This window comes from Montipora foliosa, chromosome 1 (assembly GCF_036669935.1).
Source record: "Montipora foliosa isolate CH-2021 chromosome 1, ASM3666993v2, whole genome shotgun sequence".
NCBI lineage: Eukaryota > Metazoa > Cnidaria > Anthozoa > Scleractinia > Acroporidae > Montipora > Montipora foliosa.
Genome location: NC_090869.1, coordinates 25,544,676 through 25,569,675, shown reverse-complemented (window position 1 = coordinate 25,569,675; position 25,000 = coordinate 25,544,676). Strand labels below are relative to the sequence as shown.

Here is a 25,000-nt window from a genome sequence, read left to right as displayed (position 1 = left end):
CACAAAAAGCTGTTTTTGTCCACCCTGCATCGCTGTAACTTGCAATAATGTATGGCACTCGGTTGTTAGGAATGTTGATTGTTTTTTTTGTTTGTTTTTGTTTTGTATATGTTGTAGTAGAAATGTTCCTTGGTTAAACTTTTTTCAAACTAGTTTGTTTTTTACTTTCCTCTGTCTTACAGACATAATCATAATCTGAAACAAAGGAAAGTATTAAATTAGTCGAACTAGTTTGAAAACTTCTTAACCAAGGAAAAAAAATTAACTACATTATACATTACATATTAGTTTTCTGATCTGCAGTTCTGTTTCCTTCCCATTGAAGCATGTCCAATAATTTATTGTTATAAGTAATAAAATGGATAACATTAAGATTTAAGAAAAAAATCACAAACACCCTGTGTCTACTCTTGTGTAACTAACATCAAGTCATGTTTGGTGCTAACATCAAGTCATGTATTTTGTGCCCTACAGATGGTGTACAATTTGCTGTCTCTGAGATACAATGCGAGGATAAGAGTTAAGACCTACACTGATGAACTTACACCTATTGACTCAGCTGACCCAGTATTCAAAGCAGCAAATTGGTATGAAAGAGAGGTATGTCAATGCTCATGTACTTGACAAAATTACAGTGCTTGTGCATGAGTTGACACAGTCACTGAAAAGTGTACTTTTCTTAGCATGGGCCTAGTGCACAAATTGTACTGTCAATTCTTTCTAAAGCAGACACCCTTTGGACTCTCTCCTGGTGGTCACAATCAGTACAGAGAATTTTCAAGAATCATCCATGTAATAATACTATTGTTATTATTGTGTGCTGATCAACAAAACTGTAGTGTGTAAATCAGTCGAAGGAAATTTTTAGTTACACAGTTTGAAGTAACGTTCGGGTCATTCTATTGATTTTACAAGAAATGCAAGATGTCAGCTTTAAAATGGCCTGCTGTTTGCTGTAAAGAGGTTTCCACATTATGGAGAGTTCATTTAATTCCGGGAAACACGAAAATTGGGGTGGACCACTGGGGTCTATGGTTTCCTTAAAGAGGTGTCTTCCTTTAGTAGTGTCAACATAGGAAAGTTACTTTAACGTTTAACTTAATTGTGTGTATTTCTCCTTTCCACTCCTCTCTAATTGCAGATTTGGGACATGTTTGGTGTATTTTTTGCGGATCATCCAGATTTGAGAAGAATCTTGACAGATTATGGGTTTGAAGGGCACCCTTTTAGAAAGGATTTTCCATTATCTGGTTATGTAGAGGTAATGGCGATTTAAGTTGGTGATTTTTGATCAGACACTGTTGTTTTTTCTTAATTTGTGAAGTGCAAGGGACTTTATACATTGATTATTCAGACAACAATGTTCAGTACAGTTACATGTAGGGCAGCAGTAAATACATACTCTGAATGATAATGATTTTGGGTAATGTAAAATATCAAGATCTGCTCTTACTGCAGGTGTGTAGAGTGTTTTCATGTGATGTCACAGCAGCCATGTTGGTGTTTCTAAACAATCGAACGGCGGCCATGTTTGTGTACCCAATGAACTTTATTATCATGCACATGTTTTCTTTAACTTTTGTTTCGTTGGGAAAACAAGGTTACTGATCATGCAAGTGAAAACACTCTACTAACAAAATCCTGTATTTGCATGACAAGATTTGTAGACACTTTTCAAGCTATATGTAATTTCTAGACATTTATTTCCATTAACCCATTGACTCCTGGGAGTCAGACAATTTTACTCGTCAACTGGGTCCGTCCTAGGATGGCGGAGGAGTAAATGGGTTGACTTTTGCTTCTTTGCAACATTTTCTTCATTTCACTGTATTCATATTATTTGAACAACACTGAACATTCATGCCTGTTCTTTTTACTTTGCTATTTACCCCCTAAAGTACACTGTACAATTTCAAAGTTTACTTTTCCCTGGCAGAATCCCAGTTACGGTAATTAATAATTATTCACGAGAACATTAGGACAGGTGAAAAGTCTGCATTGATTGTCAAAAAGTCCACAAAACACTGTTCGGATAAGGTTTGATTTAATGTGTTGAAAAGAGTAAGACAGTGCACTTAAAATGTGACCAAGGCCTTTCGAAAGAGGCAGGTACAAAAGTCGGACCGGATCAACTCCGATTTCTCACCGTCAATCAATGTAAAAAAAATAAATTCTTAAGAAATCACCCTAGCCCTAATCTTTAAGCTAACCTTGGTGAAATCAGGGCAAACATAGAATAGTTTTGGCTTGATCCGAGGTGAGCGACTTTTACACCTGCCCTTTTTAAAGCTCCAGTTTCCTAATAAGGTGAAAATCAATGTTTCAGGTGCGATACGACGATGAGCTGAAGCGTGTTGTCTGTGAACCAGTTGAAATGACCCAAGAATTTCGCAGATTTGATTTTCAGACGCCGTGGGAAAACTTCCCAGAGCACAGAGTCGAAACACAAGAAGCTCAGCAGCAGCAACTTACCACTGGGGAAAAACTTGACAAGAGTTGAACATCAAAGTTTACAGATGCTGGAATTGCAAATTTGATGGAAATAACACCCTTTTGTAAATAAAGGAAACAAAGTTACTTTTTTTTTCACTATCAATTTACTTCATTATATAGCTGCAGTACACTTCCTGTTTCTGACATAATTCCCTCTCTGATAATTTGGCGAAATGCTAGGGCATCGTTCTCATGTACAGTAATAAGCCATTTTCGAAAAAAAATCACTGTTCAGCTTGATAGTGAGGCAGAGAGGACAAAAACAATAGAAAGAAGTTGTAATGAAATTCAATGTGAAAAAGATGTTAGCATACCACCCATGTTCCTTTGTCTTTGTCCTCTAAAACTCTCTTTCAAGGTGAATTTTAATATATTGATATTGAAAGTGGCCTATTCACACATGAGGCCAATAATAATTCATTACGAATTATGCAAATTTCAAAACACACATTATTAGTTAATAAGGTTGAGGGCATTACACAAGATTGGATTGAAGAAAGATAGCCCTGTGTTATGAAAATGTCTAACTTCCGGAGCACATTTAATATGACGATGCCCTGTCCCTCAGAACGAAAGGCATGCAAAAGCTCTGCAGTTGCTTGCAGTCTTGTCATATTACATAATGGTTACAGCTTCTTGTCTTTTCCTAGATACATGAGCTTGAAGGGAACATTCACTAAAACAACAAAATAACTTGAAACCACATAACATAATGTTAACAATTAAAATTGTTCAAACTTTTTCCAATGAAAGCGTTTGTAACCAAAAAAAAAGAATTTCAAAAAGGCTTGTTTTTGCTTTCAAATTTGCCGGCGCCACCATCTTGAATAAGTGACGTGTTGTGGTTTCCCTATTGTTCTGATACAAAGAGCGTTTGTTCTGGAACAATAGGGAAACCACAATACGTCACAATTATTCAAGATGGTGGTACCCGGGAAATTTGAAAGCCAAAAGAAGCGTTTTTGAATTCCTTTTTTTCTGAATATAAACTCTTTCATTTGAAGAAGTTTGAACAATTTTAATTGTAAACATTATGTTCTGTGGTTTAAAGTTATTTTGTTGTTTCAGTGGAGGTTCCCTTTAAAGCATCTCTCTGTCTCCATCGCACAAGCTTAAACACTATGGCTTTGATGTTGAAGAGTCAAAAGAAAATACTGTGAATTGTCATGAATTTTCAACTTGACTTGTAATCTCAACCACCTTTTAATAGTGCATGCGAAAATGCCTTTTATAGATTAACTACCGGTACCATTAAAACAAAGTGAAAATATACATTTTGAAGACAAAGAAATCTTAGTAATTGCAGGCCAACCGCATTAAATGAGTGGAAAATGTGGGAGTGGTAAGTCCAGGGGCCTCCTATGATCAGGTGGCACCGACAGAAACCATTATTAGTACAGGTTGGTGGACAAAACACTGACACTGTAAAAATCGGGACCTTTAGATTTGAGGACGAGGACAAAAACGAGATTTTCTCATAGAGCAACAGTGAGCGTGCACAAACCAGTGTCATTTTGGCGGGAAATATGAGATACTGTCTTCATTAATTATTTTTAGTATGAGGTTTTGCAAAAATGTTGCGTCAAAACAAGTCAACAACACAATAGCATTGCTGGCATTTTTCGATCAGCAAAAAGGCTCAGTTACCAGCAATAAGAATAACTGAGCAACCTATACTGCTAACAAAGAATAAGGTTAATCACCCTACAGACTATAGCTGTATCTTTTCGCTAAAAACCGACAGTCGAAACTCGTCCTCATCCTTGTCCCAGAACCTAAAGGTCCCTAATACTATTTCGAATGAGTAATGTTGGTCTTTATGGAAGCAGTGTCTCAAATAGTGCTTACCGTACTCAAGCCTCAACACCCATTTTAAACGACCTTGATCAACAAACAACTGAAGGCACATGCAATGTAAGTATATTTTCAATTGAGTTCTTTCAACAGTACTCATTCTAAATGGTATTTTTAAGAGTTAGTCCATTTTAGGGTGGTCAATTTGGGTAGTCCATCAGGTAGTCCATGGACTGGGGGTCAGTGTTTTGTCCACCACCCTGTAATAGTAATGACAGATGAGGAAGGAGGAGGAAAGGAGTGGAGCAGTGTGCCACTTATGAACGGGAAATGGTAAGATGATTATTCAGAAATTTTAGAACTGTGGTAATCCAATCATTTTGTTGGTGCAAACCAACCCATGATTTCCTTTCCATATAAAAATTTCTCCAGGTTCCATAGACCGTATTCATAAATGGCGGCTAAGTAATAATTATTATTCTTTTGTCTTTATGCTAATCATCCTAACTAGCCTCGTAAACACGAGCAAAATTCAAAAGAATTTTTGTTCCAAAGTGAGGCTAGTTAGGATGATTAGCACAAAGACAAAAGAATAATTTCTTGACCCCCATTTATGAATACGGTCTATTCCCTTCATGAGGACCTTTGTGCTGTTTGACTGGACCCAGCTGGATGCAATAAAATTATTTGGTTTGCATGTTTGGAATATTGCATGCCATTATGCTATAGTCACCCCAACGAGAACTTCCTAAAAGTAGTAAACAACCATGTTGACTGTGTCTGACAATCTTGTCAATTGTGTTTTTAAGTGCTTTAATAAAAAATACTGCTTGTTCTTTCGCTTGGACTCATTTAATTGGGTCCCATTATTTGAAGTTGTTAAAATTAATTCTGTGCAGCATCTTTATTCAATTTGCTCAAATCCTGCAAAACAGTCCTCTAAAAATAATATTCTGACGTGTTCTTACAAACACCTCTGTCAGATTTCTTGAAAAAGTGTGTTTGCTTACCACCTAACTGCCATAATTTTTGAGCTTTGATTTTTATCCAAATGCTGTTTACTTAGAGTGTACTTTTTGGATTTCAGAGTCTGGCATTACTCACATCAAAAACTGACCAACTGGACCTCAGAGAATTATATCTAGGGAAAGGTGACGTCATTTTACTCACTAGCTTAATTAAAAGTTGAGTGAGTAAATGCACCTTATTATAATTATATCGCAAAACACAGGTTTAAAAGTCTTTAAGCCCAAAACTCCTGTGCTGCATATTAATTCAACCACGTACACATGCATTGCAATCTTAAACTAGTGAGTCTTTGACATCATTATTTTTCTCCTCGATCCAGCTCTCTCAAAATTTTAAAGTTAGTAATGGCGGACCATTAAATAGGAACATTCCAGTTAAAATAAACATGTGCCTCTTTTAAATCAAGGCTTAAAACTTGAGTCACTGTTTAGTTAGTTTTTGAAATCCAAAGAAAAATTTGAAATGACTCTTTTGGTCATGGTAGCACTTTAACCTTTTCACCACTGATACCCCTCCCCCATTAACAGTAAAATCGTCTGGTGTTCAACAATGTCTAATCTGTGAGGGTCACACTTAGGGGGGGAAGGGTGAAGGAAAAAAAACAGAAATTAAAATGCTACTGGTATATGCCGCAAAGGTATATTAAGGTTACGTTTTTCTCACACAGTTTTGAATCGTTGTACTTAATTATTACCTCCTTTGAGATTCCTATTTTGTATACCACATGAAATAGATTTTATTTACAGCTGCATCTGCTCGACTTAGATTCTTGTGTTGCCTGTGGTTGTTGTTCTCCTTGCAGTTTAATTTCTGCATCAAATCCTTTATTTTTCCTCTTATTGCTAGGTTCAGCATTAGTACTTATTAAATAGTCAGCCACTTTCTGGAAAAGTTCCTTTATTCCCATGTTGTCCTTGGCTGATGTTTCAGCTTTAATCTTGAACTGACATGGACGCACACATGAGCTGCAGTGATTATAGACTAAGTTGTCAGCGTCCTTTACATCTACGCACTGAGGGTCTTTATCAATCATATTTCGCACCAACACCACTGCAGCACCACTGGCATTGTCCTTTACACATTCATAGTAATCTTTGAGTGCCAATAGTGATTGACCATCATCACAATCATAAACCAATAAAACTGCATGGCTCCCATGGTAGTGATAGCGTGTTAAGGGAGCATCTCTTTCCATCCCAGCTGTGTCCACAAGGTGTATCTGCAAGTGTATCAATTTAAAGGCAAAAAATGAAGGGCCTTGACATGCCAGCATAAAAACTTTATAAAGTTGTTTTTGCTACAGTGTATACATGAATCTACATTTAAGAGACTACTCATCAGCACTAGATGAGCGACTTTCATTGTAAATACCCTTGAGAAATACATCTACTTGACAATGACATGGCCAATGAACTTATGCCAGCAATAAACTAGTTACAGTACCGTGCAAATGTAAGTTGACAGTCTCGACTCAAAACTCTATCCGCAATCCTCGATGCTTTCGAGAATCGAGGATCGAGGATCGAGTTTCGAGGCTCGATGCTCGAGTTTCGAGGATCGAGGTTCAAGACCCTTGAAATATTTTTCAAGGATCTCGATCAGAAATCTCGAGGTGAGGTGAGACTTCTCGAAAACAAAACAATAGTAATCTTTAAATTAATGTGCCCTAACACTTCTGACCACTGAATGAATTAAATGTATATACTTGAAGTATGGGTTATAGAAGAAAGGGAGACCTGATCCTCACACTTGGTATCTGGACAATTTAAGCAATTGCCTCTTGTAGATACCTGAAAACTTCAGGTGGCTTTAACCTCCACTTCAAGTATACATCTACTTGATAATGACATGGCCAATGAACTTATGTCAGCAATAAACTACAGTACCGTGCAAATGTAAGTTGACAGTCTCGACTCGAAACTCTATCCGCGATCCTCGATGTTTTCAAGAATCGAGGATCAAGTTTCGAGGCTCAAGGCTCGAGGCTCGAGTTTCGAGGATCGAGTTTCGAGACCCTCGAAATTTTTTTCGAGGATCTTGATCAGAAATCTCGAGGTGAGGTGAGACTTCTCGAAAGCGAAACAACAGTAATCTTTAAATTAATTAATGTGCCCTAACACTTCTGACCACTGAATGAAATAAATGTATATACTTGAAGTGTGTATTATAGAAGAAAGGGAGAACTGATCCTCACACTTTGTATCTGGACAATTTAAGCAATTGCCTCTTGTAGATACCTGAAAACTTCAGGTGGCTTTAACCTCCACTTCAAGTATACATTTATTTCATTAATCCAGTCTTTTCACAGGTCTGGAACACATGAGACCAACAAATTGACATGCCCTTAACTGAGTGGCTTGAAGTTCATAAATGTACATGTACATGTACACTGTAGCTTTAAATAATTAGTTGGTAGAGAGAGCATGCATTGCATCAGCGTTGCAGAAGTCATGGGTTTGATTCCCACTGAAGCCACCTGAATTTTTAAGGTGTCTATATAAGAAAGAATAATTCACTTCTCTAGTGGTCCCTATTGATAAATAAAATCGTATGGCATTAGACATGGTGGGGGGGGAGGGAACTCTGGATTTCAAGTGACAAGGATGATCGAATGGGGGCACAAGTCAAAACCCAAATTAAAAATCCCTAGGACTTCAGACAAAACTTTAAAAATCCCTGGACCAAAATTTAACCCCAAAGAAATCCCATGCCAAATTTCCAGAAAGCATTAAAATTTAATCATTTAATGATATAACACATTTACTTTACTTTATTCACGGAACTAAGCAGGAACTATCACGAATCTTCATATTCTTTTGAATACCCCCCAAAAAATCCCTACTTAAAGTGCTTCAGTATCATCAAAAAACCATAATTTCCTTTTTTTCTTCAGATTTTGAAAGCATGCTTGCCTAACACCCGACTGGCAAAATTTTAAGCTTTGAGTTTTATCCAAAGTCTGTTTATTTTGAGTGTAAGTTTTGGATTTCACGGCCTGCCATTACTCATGTTCAAAACTGACTGATTGGACCTCAGAGGGTTGGATCTACGGAAAATGATGTCATTTACTCACTAGCTTAAAATTTCAGCGTGTTAACGCAATTTATTATAAAATTATTTGCAAAACACAGGTTTAAAAGTCTGAAAGCCCGAAACTCCTGTTCTTCAGATTAATTCAGCCGCGTACACACGCATTACATGTACATTCTTAAACTAGTGAGTCTTTGACGTCATTTTCTCCTCAACCCACCTCTCTCAAGATTTTAAAGTTAGTAATAGCGGGCCAATAAATAAGAAAATTCCAGTTAAAATAGACAGGTGTCTTCTTAAAATCAAAACTTAAACCTTGGGTCACTTAATGTTTAGTTACTGTAACATGATAGTTTTTTGAAATCCAAAGGAAAAAAAAGAATTGTTTTTTGGTCATAGTACCACTTTAAATGAAGCTACGAAAACAAGAAGATTTTCTTACTACCCAAATTTCATCCCTGTCACTTGAACTCTGGAGTACAAAGCCCTCCCCCCTCCTCTCCCAGGAATTAGACAGAGTTAAATATAATTATGAGTCGTTGTCAGCAGGGAATATAATAATAATAATAATAATAATAATAATAATGATGATGATGATGATGATGATGATGATGATGATCATCATCATCATCATAATAATAATAATAATATAAATATTAGTGTCCTGATAAGTGCAAGGATTACCTCTCCCTTTCACTACCAACCACTGTTGTTTGCATTTGGCAGTGTTATGTTACAAGTTCTTTGATGAACACATCAGACTTGACCTTAGATGTATTAATATATATTATCTTTTGAGAGTAACAATCTACCAACTGATAATACATCAATGACCTCGGCTCTTGATATTAAAATTCTCTTTATCTTTAAAATTTATGTTTAGTGATTTGAACCAACGGAGTTATCGCGCATCGCACTCTCACCTGAGCTGCCAGCTCATTAATTATTTTGTTCTTAATAATTATGATACATGTATCTTACATTTCTAATATGTTTGACAGATAAAAGCAACGGGTTTTTGCATGTTATTTCTCGAAAATGCACAATTCAGAAGAAAAAAGTCCAGGGCAACATATTTAAAGTGCTACTGTACTACAATGAAAATAGTCAGTTCTCTTTTTTAGTCACATTTCGATTTCAAAGTACTTGTGTTGAATGCTCAAGTGGCAAATTTTTTTGCAGTTTTCAAGAGGAATCTTGACTGTTTATTTTAACTCCACTTTTTTCGTTTAACAGTACCGCCATTACTTGGTGAGGTTCCAGTCGATAAGCTTTCAGTGATCTCGATTAAAGAGAAAGTGACGTACATGTACGTAATTTACTCACTAGCTTAAGAATGTTCAAGTGTGTGAATGATTAATTAACCAGGTAGTGGCAAGTATATAAACTTGAGTAGATTCTCTAGACACGTATTTTCTTATCTGCCAAGAGTTACCATAGTCATAAAATGCCTTACTACATGGCTTAGTAATGTGATCCTTCATCTTAAGGGAAGCAACAAACCACACTCCTAAATTCTTGACTAGGAAAGGTGAACGGTTCATAAACTTCTAATAAGCAATCAACCATAATTAACCAGAAAAGCACCACAAGTATAGGATACTTGTATTACCGGTACGTCTTGGTCTTGTTGCAAGTCAAAGTGCCAAGATATTCTGCCTTTAATTAAGCTTACCACTTAACTACTAATTAATTGAATAATTAATTCATTGATTAAATTAATGTGCAGACCAGTGACCCTTCATGGTATAGTTAAAGTGGTACTACGACCAAAAAAAAATTTTGTTTTTCCTTTGGATTTCAAAACTATGTTAACTAAACACTAACTCACCCAAGTTTTAAGTTCTGATTTTAAAAAGACACCTGTTTATTTTAGCTGGAATTTTCTTATTTATTGATCCGCCATTACTAACTTTAAAATCTTGAGAGAGCTGGGTCGAGGAGAAAATGACGTCAAACACTCACTAGTTTAAGAATGCACTGCGTGTGTACGCGGCCTAATTAATATGCAGCATGGGAGTTTCGGGCTTTCAGACTTTTCAACCCGTGTTTTGCATATATAATAAATTGCGTTTACACGCTGAATTTTTAAGCTAGTGAGTAAACGACATCATTTTCTCTAGATCCAACCCTCTGAGGTCCAATCGGCCAATTTTGAACGTGAGTAATGGCGGACCATGAAATCCAAAACTTACACTCAAAATAAACAGCCTTTGGATAAAACTCAAAGCTCAAAATTTTGCCAGTTAGGTGTTAAGCGAACACACTTTCAAAATCTGAAGAAAAAAAGTAAATGATTTTTTGATCATAGTACCACTTTAAGTAAGCAAGACTTAAAATAATCAGCAATTAATGGTACAATCTACCATGCCGAGTCTGAGCACCAGCACAACCTTGTATTTATTAATAAATGGATTTTGCTCACACAACACTAGTTTGTGGCTGCCCAAGATATCCATTTAACCCTTTCCTGCATAAGAGTGACACTTACAGATTTTACTCTGTCTAACACCAGTTGATTCTACTCGTCAATGGAGGCACCCTGAGGCACAATAGGGTTAAAAACATGTAGGTCCCCAGGCCTGTTAAGGATTTTTGTCTTGTTTGCCAAGTCAAATGTACTTTCCATTATTTTCTTACTTCACCCCCAAATTTTCCCCCTTTTACAGCATACTATGCACTGGGGGAATTTATTGGTACTGTCTCTGGAGGGAGCCGCCTGAAGTTTCCCCAGGTACAATGAAGGAGGTTTGTTCAGATTAATGCTTACGTCCTGAGTGCTGCAATCGAATCTGAACGCAGACTAAGACCTGAGACCCGTTTCTCGAAAGTACCGAAACTTTACGGGCCATTTTCGGGTGTCACATTTCCCTTTCTATCTCAAGAACAGAGAGGATTTAAGTCATCACACTTCACATTTGTGTTTCTTTTAGTTAGCTTGACAACATATTAAAAGATCGGCTTTCCAAAACAAGCGGTTGGCAATTTCACAAATGGCTGTTCTGGCCTGAAAAGGTTTTGGGACTTTTGAGAAATGGGCCCCTGTAGACAAATTGGCATTATTTTAGCAGAAGTTTCAAACTTAATAGCAGCTTAATTGCTAACCAGTTAAAAGTGGCTATTTATTTTGCCTTTCCCTACGTAACAACGGGAACAGTGAAATTACTTTACAGTACACCTGACTGACCTAAGCAGTTCAAACGATGGATAGCGCTATCCAGCGGATAAACACTAGCAAAACCAATTGAGTTATCCAGTGGATAGTGATTTATCCGGCGGATAGCGCTATCCATCGTTTGAACAACTGGGGCCAGAAAATTACATATGCGGCCACTTCATACAGTATTTCCATGTGAATGGCGTGTAATGTCATGTGCCTGTTCTTCAAATGATACCGCTGCAAGAACACAATTAATAGTGGCCGGGTATTCTGCAATTACTCTTGTACACGTACTTATGCTTGCAACGTTCTTACCATGACTGATTTGTCTTTAACCTTGACTTTGATGTCGTCTTCGACCAAATAAGGGAACTTGGAAGTATCCTCTAGAAATTCACCTCCCCGAATACGGTGAAAAATGGATGTTTTGCCCACGTCAGCTTTTCCGCAAAGGGCGACCTTATACAGAGGTAGTTCCTTCTCGTCTTCCTCAGCCATTTTGAAATTTGTTGTGTTTTGAAAAAATATTCGCCAACTCCCCATCCGCCATATTGACAACAGACTATTGCCTCGTTCCAGACTACCAGGGAAAACTGCGAGGTTGCAAGGCAAGAACAATGTTTTTGATCTGTGAAGGCCTGTTGGATACTGCTGGAGAAAATTTACCACTCCTTTGAATCGTTAAGGTACTTTTTGCACGTTTCCATCTAGAAAGCTCATTTAAAGAATGCAATTTGTACGCAGGTGCTTTATAACAAGCAAATGATTACGAAATAAGTGGCTGGGTATTCTTCACTTTGGCGGAATCTTTACGGTCAATTTACCATTATTTAAATGAAATCACCTAAATTACCAGGTAATATTAAACTGATGCTCCAAAATAGGTGTGTCGGAGTAACTACAGAATACCCAAAACTCAGACCTCAGGCCAGCAGAAGTCCTAACTCAAAATTCCCAAAAAACAATAATAACAGGGCGTTACAAATCGATAATTTCGATACTCGATAAAATCGATCGTAGTCCATGTTTTTCGATAATAATTAATTTTTTTTAAAATTTGAAATAATTAATCGATTAATATCGAAAATCGATAAAAATCGATAGCAGAGTCTTTTTGTGATAATTTATCGATTTTGATCGATTTTATCGATTTGTATAGGTAATCACATGAGGCCGAGTACTATTAAGGATTAATTGCACGAGTGTTTTGGAAATTTTCCAAATTGCCCTCGTCGCTTCGCAAGTGCAATTAATCCTTAATAGTACGAGGACTCATGTGATTACTTGTTTATCAATAAAGGGCAAAGTTACTCTTGATTACCAAACATGCCCTCGATTACCAAAAATGCCCTCGATTAAGAAGAAATGCCCTCTGTCTCAGCCAATCAGCGCTCAGTAATTTTGCCCTTTATTGATAATGGTAATTACGGTTCGATTTCAATCGATTTATATCGATTTCATGGCCAGGAACGGGAGAGGTTTTACGGTATTAAAGACAAAACCCTTACTTAAGTCTGAGTGAACCTGTTCTCTCGGCCGAGTAAACCAATGTAATCGATAATCTGTGCCTAAATCTTGGGGTTGTCTCTCTCTTATACCAGTCAAATCTTGTGATTATCGATATTTATCGATTACTTTAGCTAATCAATGAACAATTATCGAGTAATCTATTAGTTTCCGATGATCGATTTCTATCTACATGTATTTGTAACGCCCTGTAATGATATTAATATTGAGGGTTCACCAAAAAATCTTAAGCTTAAGTATCTTGCAACTTTGTCTGGCTGGCTGCGTGTTGTCATGCAATCATTTCGTGGCCATGGTGAAATTTGGATTTGGATTGGATTCTTGGGCTAAGTGGAGTACATTAAAAGGGGCATGGTTTTTGGGAGGACCTAGGGGTTGTTAACCCATAATTCACACCTAAAGCGTGGCCAATTGATGAGTAAAATCGTCTGGCATTAGGGTAAAATCTGTAACTTGAGTCTCATCGTCACATGAGGAGGGTTAAAAACAAAATCAAAGCTATTTTGTTCTCTCAGAATCGCATCTCACGTCTCACACAAACCGGATTATTATGGTATCCTGAAGCAGTACAGTTACTCTGTCCTTGTTTTAGTTGTTTCTTTTAAGCCACTAGGTGACTTAATTCTAGTCCACTGCATCTTACGTACAAATCTTTGTATTTGAGTTGTTGTTTTAAAAATAGCTGGGCAAGATTGAGGCTACCTGGTTTGCATCTGTGTCCTGTCCCGGTTGGTGAAACTTAAACCAAACAAAATTTTCCATTCCATCGTTAGGTGGGGTCTGATCTCAGAGTCAGTTCTTACTTTGATGTTTTCTGGGTCTGAGGTTCCTAGATATACATTTCAAAATAGTTTGATCATAGCTAATTCAAACATATCTGACAGGTCTGAAACAGTTGGCATTGTTAAATTTTCACAATTGCATTTTTTATATAGGAGGGTTCTCTTTCTGTGCTCATTTCCAGAGATCTTGTGGAGGGCAATTTCCTCTTAATACCATTGTCTTCATCTAAGCATGGACACATGACGGGAAAACATGTCTTTGAAGTTTGAGTCTTGCAGCCGTTAAGCAAACAGTTAAAACTTTTGCGTGCGATAGTTCGAAAGTATTTGAAGCATACTTTATCAGATTAGGGTCAATTTCTTAGAAAAAGTCTTCGATGTCCAGTCTTGTCGCCATTTGAGAAAGACTTGCATGAACACCTCTCAAACTTTGAATGATTGAAGACAAAGCTTGTCACGTTTGCAGCCAATTAGAGCATGTTTTCTTGTCATCGTGTCAACGCTTTGATGAAAACGACAGTACATTACATGCATAATATAATTTACCAAAAATATATATATATTTTGCTCACTATCTTAAATCTTATTAGACAAGTGGATATTTTGTATTGCGAAGGAGCACGAAAAAGTTCATTATTATAATAGTAAAATACAAAGTGTTTCTTTACTCTAGGTTGTCATACAGGTTCATATGACAGGTACACTAGCTTAGACTTCAAATCTAGAAATCTCATTCAAGATCGATCAAAAGCACCCTATTAATCTAATTCTTTGTGTTTTTGTAGAGATTAAAATGCTTCAAGAAGCATCCGAAGCTGAAAAATCAAGATGCTCTATGACAATCAAATTTTTCATTCTAAAGACAGTGGAGTAATACAGCAGTGTGACACAGTTTTACAGACAAAGACTCCAAAATGGTTAAAGAATACAAGGTTGTACTGTGTGGAAAGACAGGGGTTGGAAAGACCACTATTTTCCAGCGTTTGTGTGGTAAACTAGATTTAGAGCGAAGTGAGGCCAAAAGCACAATGGATCATGAGTGTAAAATAAGAGTCAAAGTTGAAGATGAAATGGTGGAGGTAGGATGAAGAACGCCATTAACATTATTTTTAATTACCGGTAGTAACTAAAGCCTAGTTAAGATAGAGTTCTTTAATTAATGAATGGAGCAAACAAAATTTCACTAAATTAATGCTTTTAATACAAATAGTCTTTCTAGTCCTTACTGACATGAAAATATCAAAAGACTGGGCAATTAGGCATAGTTAATGTTAAAGTGTATAGATCACCTCAAAAAACCCTCTCCACTGACCTAAATTATTCTGTACAATGTCTAACACTAAATATGCCATTTTCGAAATGTCAATATTCAGCTTGATAGTGAGGTAGAGAGGACAAAAACAATGAAAGTTGCAATGAATGTGAAAGATATTAGTATGTCATCCAGTTTCCTTTGTCCTATAACCTTCTTTTTCAAGCTGAATATTAATGTAATTTTGAAAAAAGTGGGCTATTCTTTGGTTTGGTTAACTCTCTCCTTCAAAGTCACTGTTTTAGAGGCTCCTGAAAGTGGAAAAACTAGTTGTAATTTCAGATCTACAACCAAATACAATGTAAGGAAGAGGAATGGCCATGGTTGAGGTCCAGGTACCAGGTTGAGGTCGTAGACTACACTGTACTTTGCATTGCAATAATTCTTTGAAAACAGCAATGTGAAGTAATTTGTGGCATCAGCCAGGTATAAAAACTGTTTGGCCCCCTTCATTGCTTGCTCATGGATCAAACTATGGCGACTTTTACTGTCTTTCAAGGTGAATAAAAAGGTGGGTTTAAAGAGGGTTTAAAACAACACATTATAATTTGGGATGATTTTGGAGAATAAAGTGGAGAAGTTTGTTGGCAGAGGTGATAGGGAGTTTAACACGAAAGAATCATTGGCGACCATTAATTTTGTTGAAAATGCATGCCTGGTCTATTTCATGTATGACCAAAAATAATCTAATTTTACCTATATATACTACTGTTAAGGTTCACACTGCAACCAAGTTTACAATCAGACATTAAAGTTTGCAAAGTTGTGAAATTATGTGGCCTGAAAACGTTTTGACATTCCCTTCTAGTGTCTTTAACAGGGTCCCTGTTCACCCTTTGCCAGTTAAGGTCTCGGTAAAGGAAAATGATGTGTCCCTGTGCAGAAAAATGAAATTGTCATGCCGCTTTTTTTTGTATAGGGTCAAACTATATATCATATTAAAGCTAACAGATTTAAGTTATTTGAATAAAGTTTTATAGTTTTCTGGTATTTAATGTTGCCTTTTAGTTTTGAGGCCTCAAACTGAGAACGACAGAGTCTGCTGCAAAAGCTCCTGTCCCTTCATTTTATTTCAAAATTATCCGCACTTTGTTGCATCTCAGTCACATATGAATGCACTCCAATACCCTGTGAGGAATTTTTGATATGTTAAGACTTGGAGGAAATATCACGCATGAAAGTTGAAACTCTCATCTCATACTTAATTTGGGCAGAAAAAGTGTCATAAAATCAGTCTCTGAAGACAAACGAAAAATTTGGGGTAGTACAATCATATATTGGAACTGAAAATTTGGAAGTGATATCTTAAAACCCGTCGTGACAGGAGCTCCGAGAAGTTGTAATTTTGGTGTCAAAATAAATCCCTAGAAAATCTAGCTTGAAGATTTTGCGTGCAGTTCACAGTCTGCTGAATAACTCTGCCCCTACTTGAAAGCCAATTACGTCGAGCCAATCAGCGTTCAGGCACATGGTAAGATAGCAGATCGCACATGAAGACTGTCAATTGACACGCAATCATTTCATGTGATTGACATGGTAAGTCAATCATTTTTCATGTGCAGATTATGGCAGGAAACAAAGAAAAGCAATTTTAGCAGTTTTAAAATTCATTTTTCAGAATTTTTTTTCGGGAAAATATATTTCGCAGCCAAGCGATTCAAGATTTGCGAAAACAAAAAATTTGAGCAAGATGCCCAAATTTACCTGTACGGAGACCTCAATTAAAGAACTTTTGATTGAACCTGTAAGTGTGCAGTTACCTCTTCAACCCTAAACCTAATAACCTACCTTAATTAATGGAAAGGAAAAAAGAAAACTGTTTAGAATTAATGACTGGAGTAAAATCTGTAAAACGCTGACTTCTGGGACAAAAACAGGCAACTGGTAGGCTAATGCCTAACCCTTCATTGACTGATTTTCCCCTGACTGTCACAGTCTTTCTCATACTTCAAGCAACATTCACCCTATGGCTCCTAGTACTGTCTGGGTAGGTATCCCGGGGGGATAAAGGAGACCATCTGGGCGTGGCTCAAGCTTTTTGTGACGCCTAAAGGTGACTAATCTGGGCATGGCTTAAGGAAATTTTGACTCCTAAAAACAAGTTAAAAAGAAAATTTGACTTCTGTTTTCTCTCTGTTTCTTCTGTGTTTCTTTGCGGAACCCTAAACGAGACCTTGGCGGCTTAAAATATTGGCGCTTTCCCCGGAACACCCTAAGCGAGACCAAAATCCAAAATTTACACCCCTAAGCGAGACGACGAGCATCCCCATCTGTTTCATATGGGAGTCCCCCCCCCACCCCCGGGGTAGGTGTACATAATTTATACATGTAAATCCAGTGTGATGTATGTGTAAGAACCATTTCCACTGGTACAATGCACTTCTTTTTGTCCCCAGACATGTAACATTGTATTCTACCAATTTGATAAAAAGGTTGTATTGCACAGAAGCAGTACAAAAACTATTGAACATCACTTTCTTGGTAGATTGGTGCCAACATGAGTAACTTCTGCCTATTATAGAAAATTGGGCATTGAAAATTGTGAGCTGGAATGTGGTATTATAAACTTAAGTTAAATTTTTTCCCTTATGTTCTGATATTGAAAAAATGTATTTTCCTTTTACTTTCAATGTTGTCCAGCTTCAGCTGTGGGACACGCTTGGTCTGGAACAGCACGCTCAGTACACTCGATCACATTTCTTACTCACCCATGCAGTGCTGATTGTTTACAGTGCTACAGATAAAGATTCTTGCAATCAAGCTGCAGAACTTTTACCGTATGCAAAAATTCATGCTCAAGGAGCTTGCTTTATTTTAGTGAGGAACAAGATTGACTTGGATTCAACATTTAGTGAGGATGACGCTATGGCATTGCTTCCAAAGACTCATGCATTTACAATGCAATTTAGAACTTCAGCTTTAAATGGTGAAGGGGTTAAGGAGATGCTTGAACAAATAGCAAGTCATTTGGTCAAGGAAGCAACACCCATGAAACCCCTTGGGCCTTCCTTAGACAGTGGTGGATGCTGTAGAAATGGCATGAGCTGTTATTCACGCAAAACTGGCGTGGTAAGACTGGAATTTCCAGACGAGGAGGAGAAACCAAGACGACGACAAAGGAATTGCTGCTCTATCTGAGTCTTCGGGAAAGATGCCAAGACTCCTGCAACCACAGAATAATATCTCTAACAATAAAAATTGTGTTTAAGAGCAGGAACATGTACCTTCACGTTCTTATTCAGCAGGCTAGTGATTAGGCCATTGGATTTGCACAGGGATACCATACCCTCACATCATTCTCCATTTTCTGGATTTGATTTGTCCTCTGTGGTGTCCTCACTTTGTATAAAATAGGCAGCTTCAGCCTCCCAGTTGAGGTTTTTAATTATCTTAATCTGCTAAGTTTGACTTTTCTTTTTCAGCTGATGTACCCCTTCACCCCTGAACTTGTGAGAGACATTGATTGGTCTTTGCATGAAATGATGACAAAATTGACTGCAAAGTAGTCCAGATATGTCATTTCAGGGATAGATCGATACCTCTCACAAGCCCATCTAGCAGTAGGATAAACATTTAGCAATGTTGTCAGCAACAAAGTGTCCCTTTTAAAACTGAAATCATAAAATATGCCTTGTGGTGCTAATTATGTTTCACTTTTGCAAAGAAAATGTAAGGTTAGGGGCACTATTCATTCATTCATTGCAAGATTGCTCTCAATGTTGTTCAATTGCCAAACATAAACCAAGAACGTTTTTTCTTGATACAATGATGATGTAAGTCATAGTGAAATTTTATAAAAATACATTTTAATCCTTGTATTGTTTTTCTGTAAAGAACATAATCTGTGCAAGTTGTGTGCAACGAATTTACCTTTTCTCTCAGATTTAATACAGTTGCCTTGCAACAATTCATTGCAGAAGTATGGCAACTATTTATTGGTCAAAAATGGGTTGAGATTTTGCAAAACAATTGTTCGTACAAAAGGGCTGGTGCATGTTGAAAATAACGTAAAATCAATGATGAGGTGTTCAAAGGTGTCCTATGTGTTAGGGGGCCAAATGTACTATTTTAGTGAATTACTGAGTGACTCTCTTCCCATCCCGTAATGTGCATAGCGCAAAATATATCAGAAAAAAATTGAAAAATGGCTGCCGAAAACACTACTACAGTCTGCTTTGACATTAATTTTGTGGCAAATGTTTTCCCCCATTGCAGTAATTTTGTCATTGAGTGAGGACAATGTGAGAGTCGTGAAAGCCATGACTGCAAGTCATGCGAGCCATGCAAGTCAACATGCAAGTCACACAGTTTAAGCTAACCATTTTACAATGGGTTCTTAGACTTGAATACTGTTTATCAGTGCTATGTGAAATGGGTCCTAATAGACTTAAATGCGAGACTCGCATAGCTCCCACTGGCTCACAGATTGCCCTGCACCTCAGCTTTCTCATTGGTACCCAAATTCAAAAAGCCCATGTTCTTCAATTAATGCAGCAGGTCCAGTTTGACTACCAAAGTGCAGAAGACTTCAAGTTCTAGCCTAGTAATAAATGCCATTGCTGGCTTAGCCTGTGAACAGGCCTTTAGTCGAGCGGGGAACTGGGGAGACGGAAAAGCGAAAAGGGCTCTCTCCCCACCTTTTCCTCTCCCGTCGCTATTTTTTTCCTCCAAAAGAACCGAGAGCCTGTTCACAGGCTATTGCTGGCTGTAAAATGAACTCTAAAATTCTTCATACTGCACTAATGGCTATAACTTCTACAATATTTTTCAGACACCAGATATTTTTGCTGGTCATTTGTTTTTAGTCTCTAACCCAAATATCGAACCACTATACTTATGCTATATTGAGCAAGTTCTCGGTTATTTACTAGTATACACTATTTTACCAAATCAAGGTCAATTCAAAAATGGGAATTCACTTAACCACGAAACAGCGAAACGAAACACCATGTATGACCCCACCATTCATTGAATACCAACTTAAGAAGAATTTGAGATTAACTATAGATCATTATTGCTCCTAATTCATTGAGACTAAGATTAGGATTCAGATTAAGACTGAGATTAGGAGGAATAATGAGGCTCTGCCAGGGTAAATTCCAACAAGCGACATGGCATAAAAAGTAGCGACAGCAGTTTAAGTGAAATCGGGACAAACGGCATCCTTTCTTTAAAGGAGAACTGAAGATAAAAATGAAATATTTTTTCCTTCGCCAAATTTGTCGTGCCTGACTTAGTTAAGGGAAACATTCGAGTATTTGAGGGGTTCCTTACATTTTGACGTTTTTATGAGGCCAGGGAGATCCGTATTGGTCACTCGATGGAAGTCCGCCATTTTGGCTGTACTATAGCAGGCTTGGGCGCTATGCGTGACGTCATTGCGCTCACTTGCTTGAACGCGGGAAACTTGAAAAATGGTTCAGTGCGCTATTGTGGGCTGTTCTAGTAGAACTCTCATCGCTTCCCTCTTTAAAATGAAGTCCTTCTCGAAGAATGGATCATCCGAATTTAGAAAAAAAAACTAGCCAAATATCCAGCCCTGTCACATCTGTTCGGATCATTTCGAACCCTCCTGTTTTGAAGGTGTCTTGGCCACAGCGGTCGATGCGACAATTGCATGATGAATAACTTTGCGACTCCATCGATTCCATTAATGCCCAGTGAGTAAGTTATGTTTTCTTTAGTCGGGAGATTTCAGTGGCAAACCATGCGCCGGAGAAGTGAACCGAAAGGTTGTTTTTGCAAGCAACTGGGACACGTTATTTCGTGATTGGCATTCGCACTTCAAGCTGGGTTTTATAAACTCGACAACGATCACAAAGATGTTTAATTGAAGTTTGAAAATTCGCAAAACTACGAACAGAGCTTATGTGTTTACATACATGTTGTTCATTAATCGCAGCACTCAGACCCGCGATGGCAGTTTATAGCACTTTTTTTTGTAAACACGGTCGAAAAGCTAGAATGCTGCGTTACACAACGAATAGTTTCTCAAATTGAATCGAAATGACAGACAAAACAAAGCAGCCAACAGAATCTCTTAGTAATCAAGTTGTTTTTATTGCCTTTTGAATACAATCAATTCACCTGAGATTTGTTCATAGCTCCTCTATATCGCGGCAGCAGATGCATTCCTTTTCTTGCTGTCCCGGCCTCCCGGTTAAAGCAAAAATCACAGCTGCACCAAGTCGTATTTCCCCATCTTGAGCCTTCCCTTTCGGTTCCTTCCTCTTCCTGCGATCCTGAACTTTCTCGCATTGGATCGAAAGAATATGGTTCAAGTTCTGCCATAAACTTACGTGTATTAACGACGAAGAAAGCGGAGTACTATGTTGAGACTTAACGCAATCTCGTACCCAGAGTCCTCGGGCTTTTTGGCCAGCGGGTGAGCGCCCGGAGAGACTCTGGGATAATCGATTTGAACTATATTTTTGATTGGCCGCTTGCGTAACAATGGCAGTCCGACAGGAAGTCGGTAAGTAATTCGGAAGCCCCAGAATTTGGAGGGAGATTCAAAATCTAAAACAAGTTTCAGTGCTGATTGATTTTTTCTACCTCAGAAAACGACGAGGTTTGAATTATGTCATATATGGCACGGGAATTTTCCCACGCTGCTAAAACTGCTAAAAAGTGATTACTGTTGCTGTTGCAAAAGTACCGTGGGAAAACATTACATCAGTCTCTTTGAGGAGAAATCCGTGGAATAAGGTCTTGTCGAAGCCATTGAGAATTACGGAAACATCAACTTGTAGAAGAAGAGGACATTTTTGTGTCGTTTCCACAAAAAAAATTTGTCGATCGTGTTGCTTGCACGATGGCATTCTCATTGCATTCTGTACGGTGGAATGTACGCTGAAACACCAAAAATACACTCACCGAAAGCGTCAGAGGTTTCATCTTCACTTGCTCTTACAGCAAGCCAATGATCATTTCTCCAGTTTCTTTGTGTGTAAGGCTAAAATTCTTGTTTCTCAAACACTTTCAACCCGCCATTTCTACTGTTAACGGTTTTCTCTTTTCTGCTTCCGTTTAAACTCAACCATACGTCATAAGACCGGAACCCACGTTTTCTGGGAAAATGGAGTCGATTATCCCAGAGTCTCTCCGGGCGCTCACCCGCTGGCCAAAAAGCCCGAGGACTCTGGGTACGAGATTGGACTTAACGATATCTCGTTCCCAGAGCCCACGTGTCTTTTGGTCAGTTCGGAACTGACCAAAAGACACGTGGGCTCTGGGAACGAGATTGAGAAGATTTCAGTGAAAACCAGCATCTTGCTTGTGCGCAATGACGTCACAACATGGCGGCTGACATTCCTTTTTTGGAAGTAACCGGAAGGAAAAGCAAACAAAATGGCGGGCGTTCAAATTGAAAAAACAACCAAAGATTTTGGGCAAATTCAAGGCCTTTCAAGAAGAAAAAGGATTTTTCCTGTTTGTTTAGGTAAAGGACGTTATATTTCGATAATAATAAGACACAAAAAAATTTGATCTTCTAGCCTTCAGTTCTCCTTTAAATTTGCAACACAGCAATGTGAAGACATGGTGAAACATTGACAAAGCACAGACACAAGATCTTTTAAAATTCAGACAAGCAACATGGAACCCCCACACCCCCTCCCCCCGTCCTCTCCCTGGTAGAGCCTCAATAATTAGGCCTAAAATGAAATTTAATCTCAAATCCAACCTTTGTCGGTTCGTATTCAATGTGTGGTGGGGTCATACATGGTGTTTGGTTTCGCTGTTTTGTAATGTCCATAAAAAGCACTATAACGGAGGGTGTCGATTCTCCAGCACAAAATTAGGGTTGTAAGTAACAGTACAACTTATTTCTTAAGAATTTCTCTCTTTATTGGAACATTGTGATTTGTTTACAATATTTTATAAACTATGCATACAATCATATCAAAGCAGTAGCAATAAAAATATGAGAAAATTGTAGATTTACTTATTCAATTTCAGTCAATGCTCTTATGACAGTGAAATATGCCCAAAATGAAGCTATTTGCATCTCAGGTATTAAGTTAAGACAAAGTCACCTTCCTTCTTATTTCTTCTTACAATATCACTACTTGATCAAACAAAAAGATTATGCCGGGGAAACGACCATGTCAGACCACGTTACATTATTATTCATAAGCAGATTCTCCATAATTACAAGTGACATACCTAATCAAAAAATGTACAGAGGTTTACATTTTGCTTAAGAATTAACCCTTTGACATCCAAACCAGCCGAAACCGGCCAGACTTAGTATTTTAATCTGTCTAACGCCAGACAATTTTACTCGTCAAGGGGGAACCCCCCTGGGAGTCAATGGGTTAATGGTGAATACATTAGTTGATTTTAATCAGCGACTTAATGAGTTAATCAATTTAACGAGTTAATCAATGAGTTAAGATATTAAAATATGTCTTAACTCATTGATTCCTGGGAGTGAGACTTGTGGGCCTACTGATGTTATTTTTGGGATGCGTTGCTAAGGATGTAATGGTTAAGTAATTTGAGAGAATTTGACATTATTTTTGTCAGTTTCCAACTTTTGTAAGCCAGTGATCCTAGATATGACATCAAAATGCCACACCCATGGTCATGTGACCAATAAAAGAAAACTCTAAATTTGTCTACGTGCTACACAATTTGGGTATTTTAATAAATCAGTGGTTTCAAAATTTGTATTTGTTTTTGCATCCAGCCAAGCTTGGTTTTCTTTTTATTTTGCAAAATGTTCTTTTTAGATAGGTAAACAATACTGAAATACCCATAACATTTTCAAAAAGATGATTTGAAAAAATCAATGTTCAATTAACTATATTCTGTATTTGGAGGTGAAACATGCCATATTAAAGAAATTAATTCAATTTAAAGACTGCCGAAAATTTAGCTTTTTCTCAAACCGGAAGTCAGTTTGTTTACGCATGCGCAGTTGATCTGAGAACGAGAGCAAGGAAGGGCGAGGAAAACATTTTGATGCAAACAACAATTAGGAGATTAATAATTGTTATCAAATTTTCCAGGTCGGTGAATGGGTTTTCTGGTCAGCTCACGATATGATGACGCCAGTCACCAGAAGTAACATTTCACTTCCTTAGCAACGCACAAAAAATTTGTCTGTGGGCCCTTAACAGAGTTTACTCTGCCTAACCCCAGACAATTTTAATCAACAACTGTGGGTGTCCTGGGATGCCTGTGGAGTCAATGGCTGAAAGCAATATTTCAATGAATGGATGGTACATTGTGAATGGCTGTAGAGAAGCATTAAATAAATTGCATGAACAGAATTTTAAATTGCACATTGCCATTGAGGTGGCCATGATTTGCAAAACCAGCCAGGCTGATGTATAGTATTACATTGGCCTGGTGAGCTGATGGTCACTGATAGCATTAGAAGTGAACTGATGCAATGATTAATATGCACAAATTATTATTATGAACTGACTGCAAGCCCATTATAACTCTAAACTCGGTGGGTCTAAAACACTGGTCACTTTTGACAGGTCACTCGTTGCAGGTCATTGTTTTACCTTATGGAAATTAACCCAAAAACCTCAATTTGGCTAATCCTAGGCCTAAACTTGGTTTTTAGGCCTAGGGTTAGCCAAATTGAGGGTTTTGCATTACTTTCACTACAATGACCTGCAACAAGTGACCTGTCAAAAGTGAGCTATGTTTTGGTCCCCGCCCTCTAAAGTAAGCTTCTTATGTGACAGTCATGTAGTTTAAATTTGTATTGTACACTAAAAAATCCACTTAATGAGAAAGTAAATCTGACAACCTACCCTGAAAATTGGAATGGGCCATTCAAATTGACATATTAAAGAGATCATGTTTTTAAGTCTTCCTCCTAGCCTGAAGGTGCGACTTGTAGATTTTACT

General features: G+C 37.7%; 3 protein-coding genes across 3 annotated transcripts in view; 2 read left to right on the top strand and 1 right to left on the bottom strand.

The window, feature by feature from the left end:
• LOC137994849 (NADH dehydrogenase [ubiquinone] iron-sulfur protein 3, mitochondrial-like) overlaps nucleotides 1-2,582 on the top strand; it is a 7,311-nt gene extending 4,729 nt beyond the window's left edge. Inside the window, exons 4-6 of the mRNA XM_068840448.1 lie at nucleotides 475-600; nucleotides 1,142-1,261; nucleotides 2,327-2,582. Coding sequence (XP_068696549.1) covers nucleotides 475-600; nucleotides 1,142-1,261; nucleotides 2,327-2,500 — 420 coding nt within the window. The 3' untranslated portion in view covers nucleotides 2,501-2,582. The remainder of the gene's footprint in view (nucleotides 1-474; nucleotides 601-1,141; nucleotides 1,262-2,326) is intronic.
• Nucleotides 2,583-5,083: 2,501 nt separating this feature from the next.
• LOC137994857 (ras-related protein Rab-18-like) lies at nucleotides 5,084-12,088 on the bottom strand. Its single transcript, XM_068840453.1, has 2 exons — nucleotides 11,822-12,088; nucleotides 5,084-6,535 (listed from the first exon to the last, which is right to left on the bottom strand). Exons 1-2 carry the CDS (start codon nucleotides 12,047-12,049, stop codon nucleotides 6,053-6,055), a joined length of 711 nt encoding a protein of 236 aa, XP_068696554.1. The 5' UTR covers nucleotides 12,050-12,088; the 3' UTR covers nucleotides 5,084-6,052.
• Nucleotides 12,089-12,090: 2 nt separating this feature from the next.
• On the top strand, nucleotides 12,091-19,150 carry LOC137994867 (uncharacterized). Its single transcript, XM_068840460.1, has 3 exons — nucleotides 12,091-12,192; nucleotides 14,601-14,894; nucleotides 17,768-19,150. The coding sequence occupies exons 2-3, from the start codon at nucleotides 14,730-14,732 to the stop codon at nucleotides 18,263-18,265; spliced, it is 663 nt and encodes a 220-aa protein (XP_068696561.1). The 5' UTR covers nucleotides 12,091-12,192; nucleotides 14,601-14,729; the 3' UTR covers nucleotides 18,266-19,150.
• The last annotated feature ends 5,850 nt before the right edge of the window (nucleotides 19,151-25,000 follow it).

Coding starts and splice junctions, on each gene's coding strand:
- LOC137994857 (XM_068840453.1), bottom strand. CDS start 12,049: ATGGGGAGTTGGCGAATATTTTTTCAAAACACAACAAATTTCAAAATG. Junction 6,536..11,821: donor TTAAAGACAAATCAGTCATG/GTAAGAACGTTG, acceptor ATACACTTGCAG/ATACACCTTGTGGACACAGC.
- LOC137994867 (XM_068840460.1), top strand. CDS start 14,730: ATGGTTAAAGAATACAAGGTTGTACTGTGTGGAAAGACAGGGGTTGGA. Junction 14,895..17,767: donor TTGAAGATGAAATGGTGGAG/GTAGGATGAAGA, acceptor AATGTTGTCCAG/CTTCAGCTGTGGGACACGCT.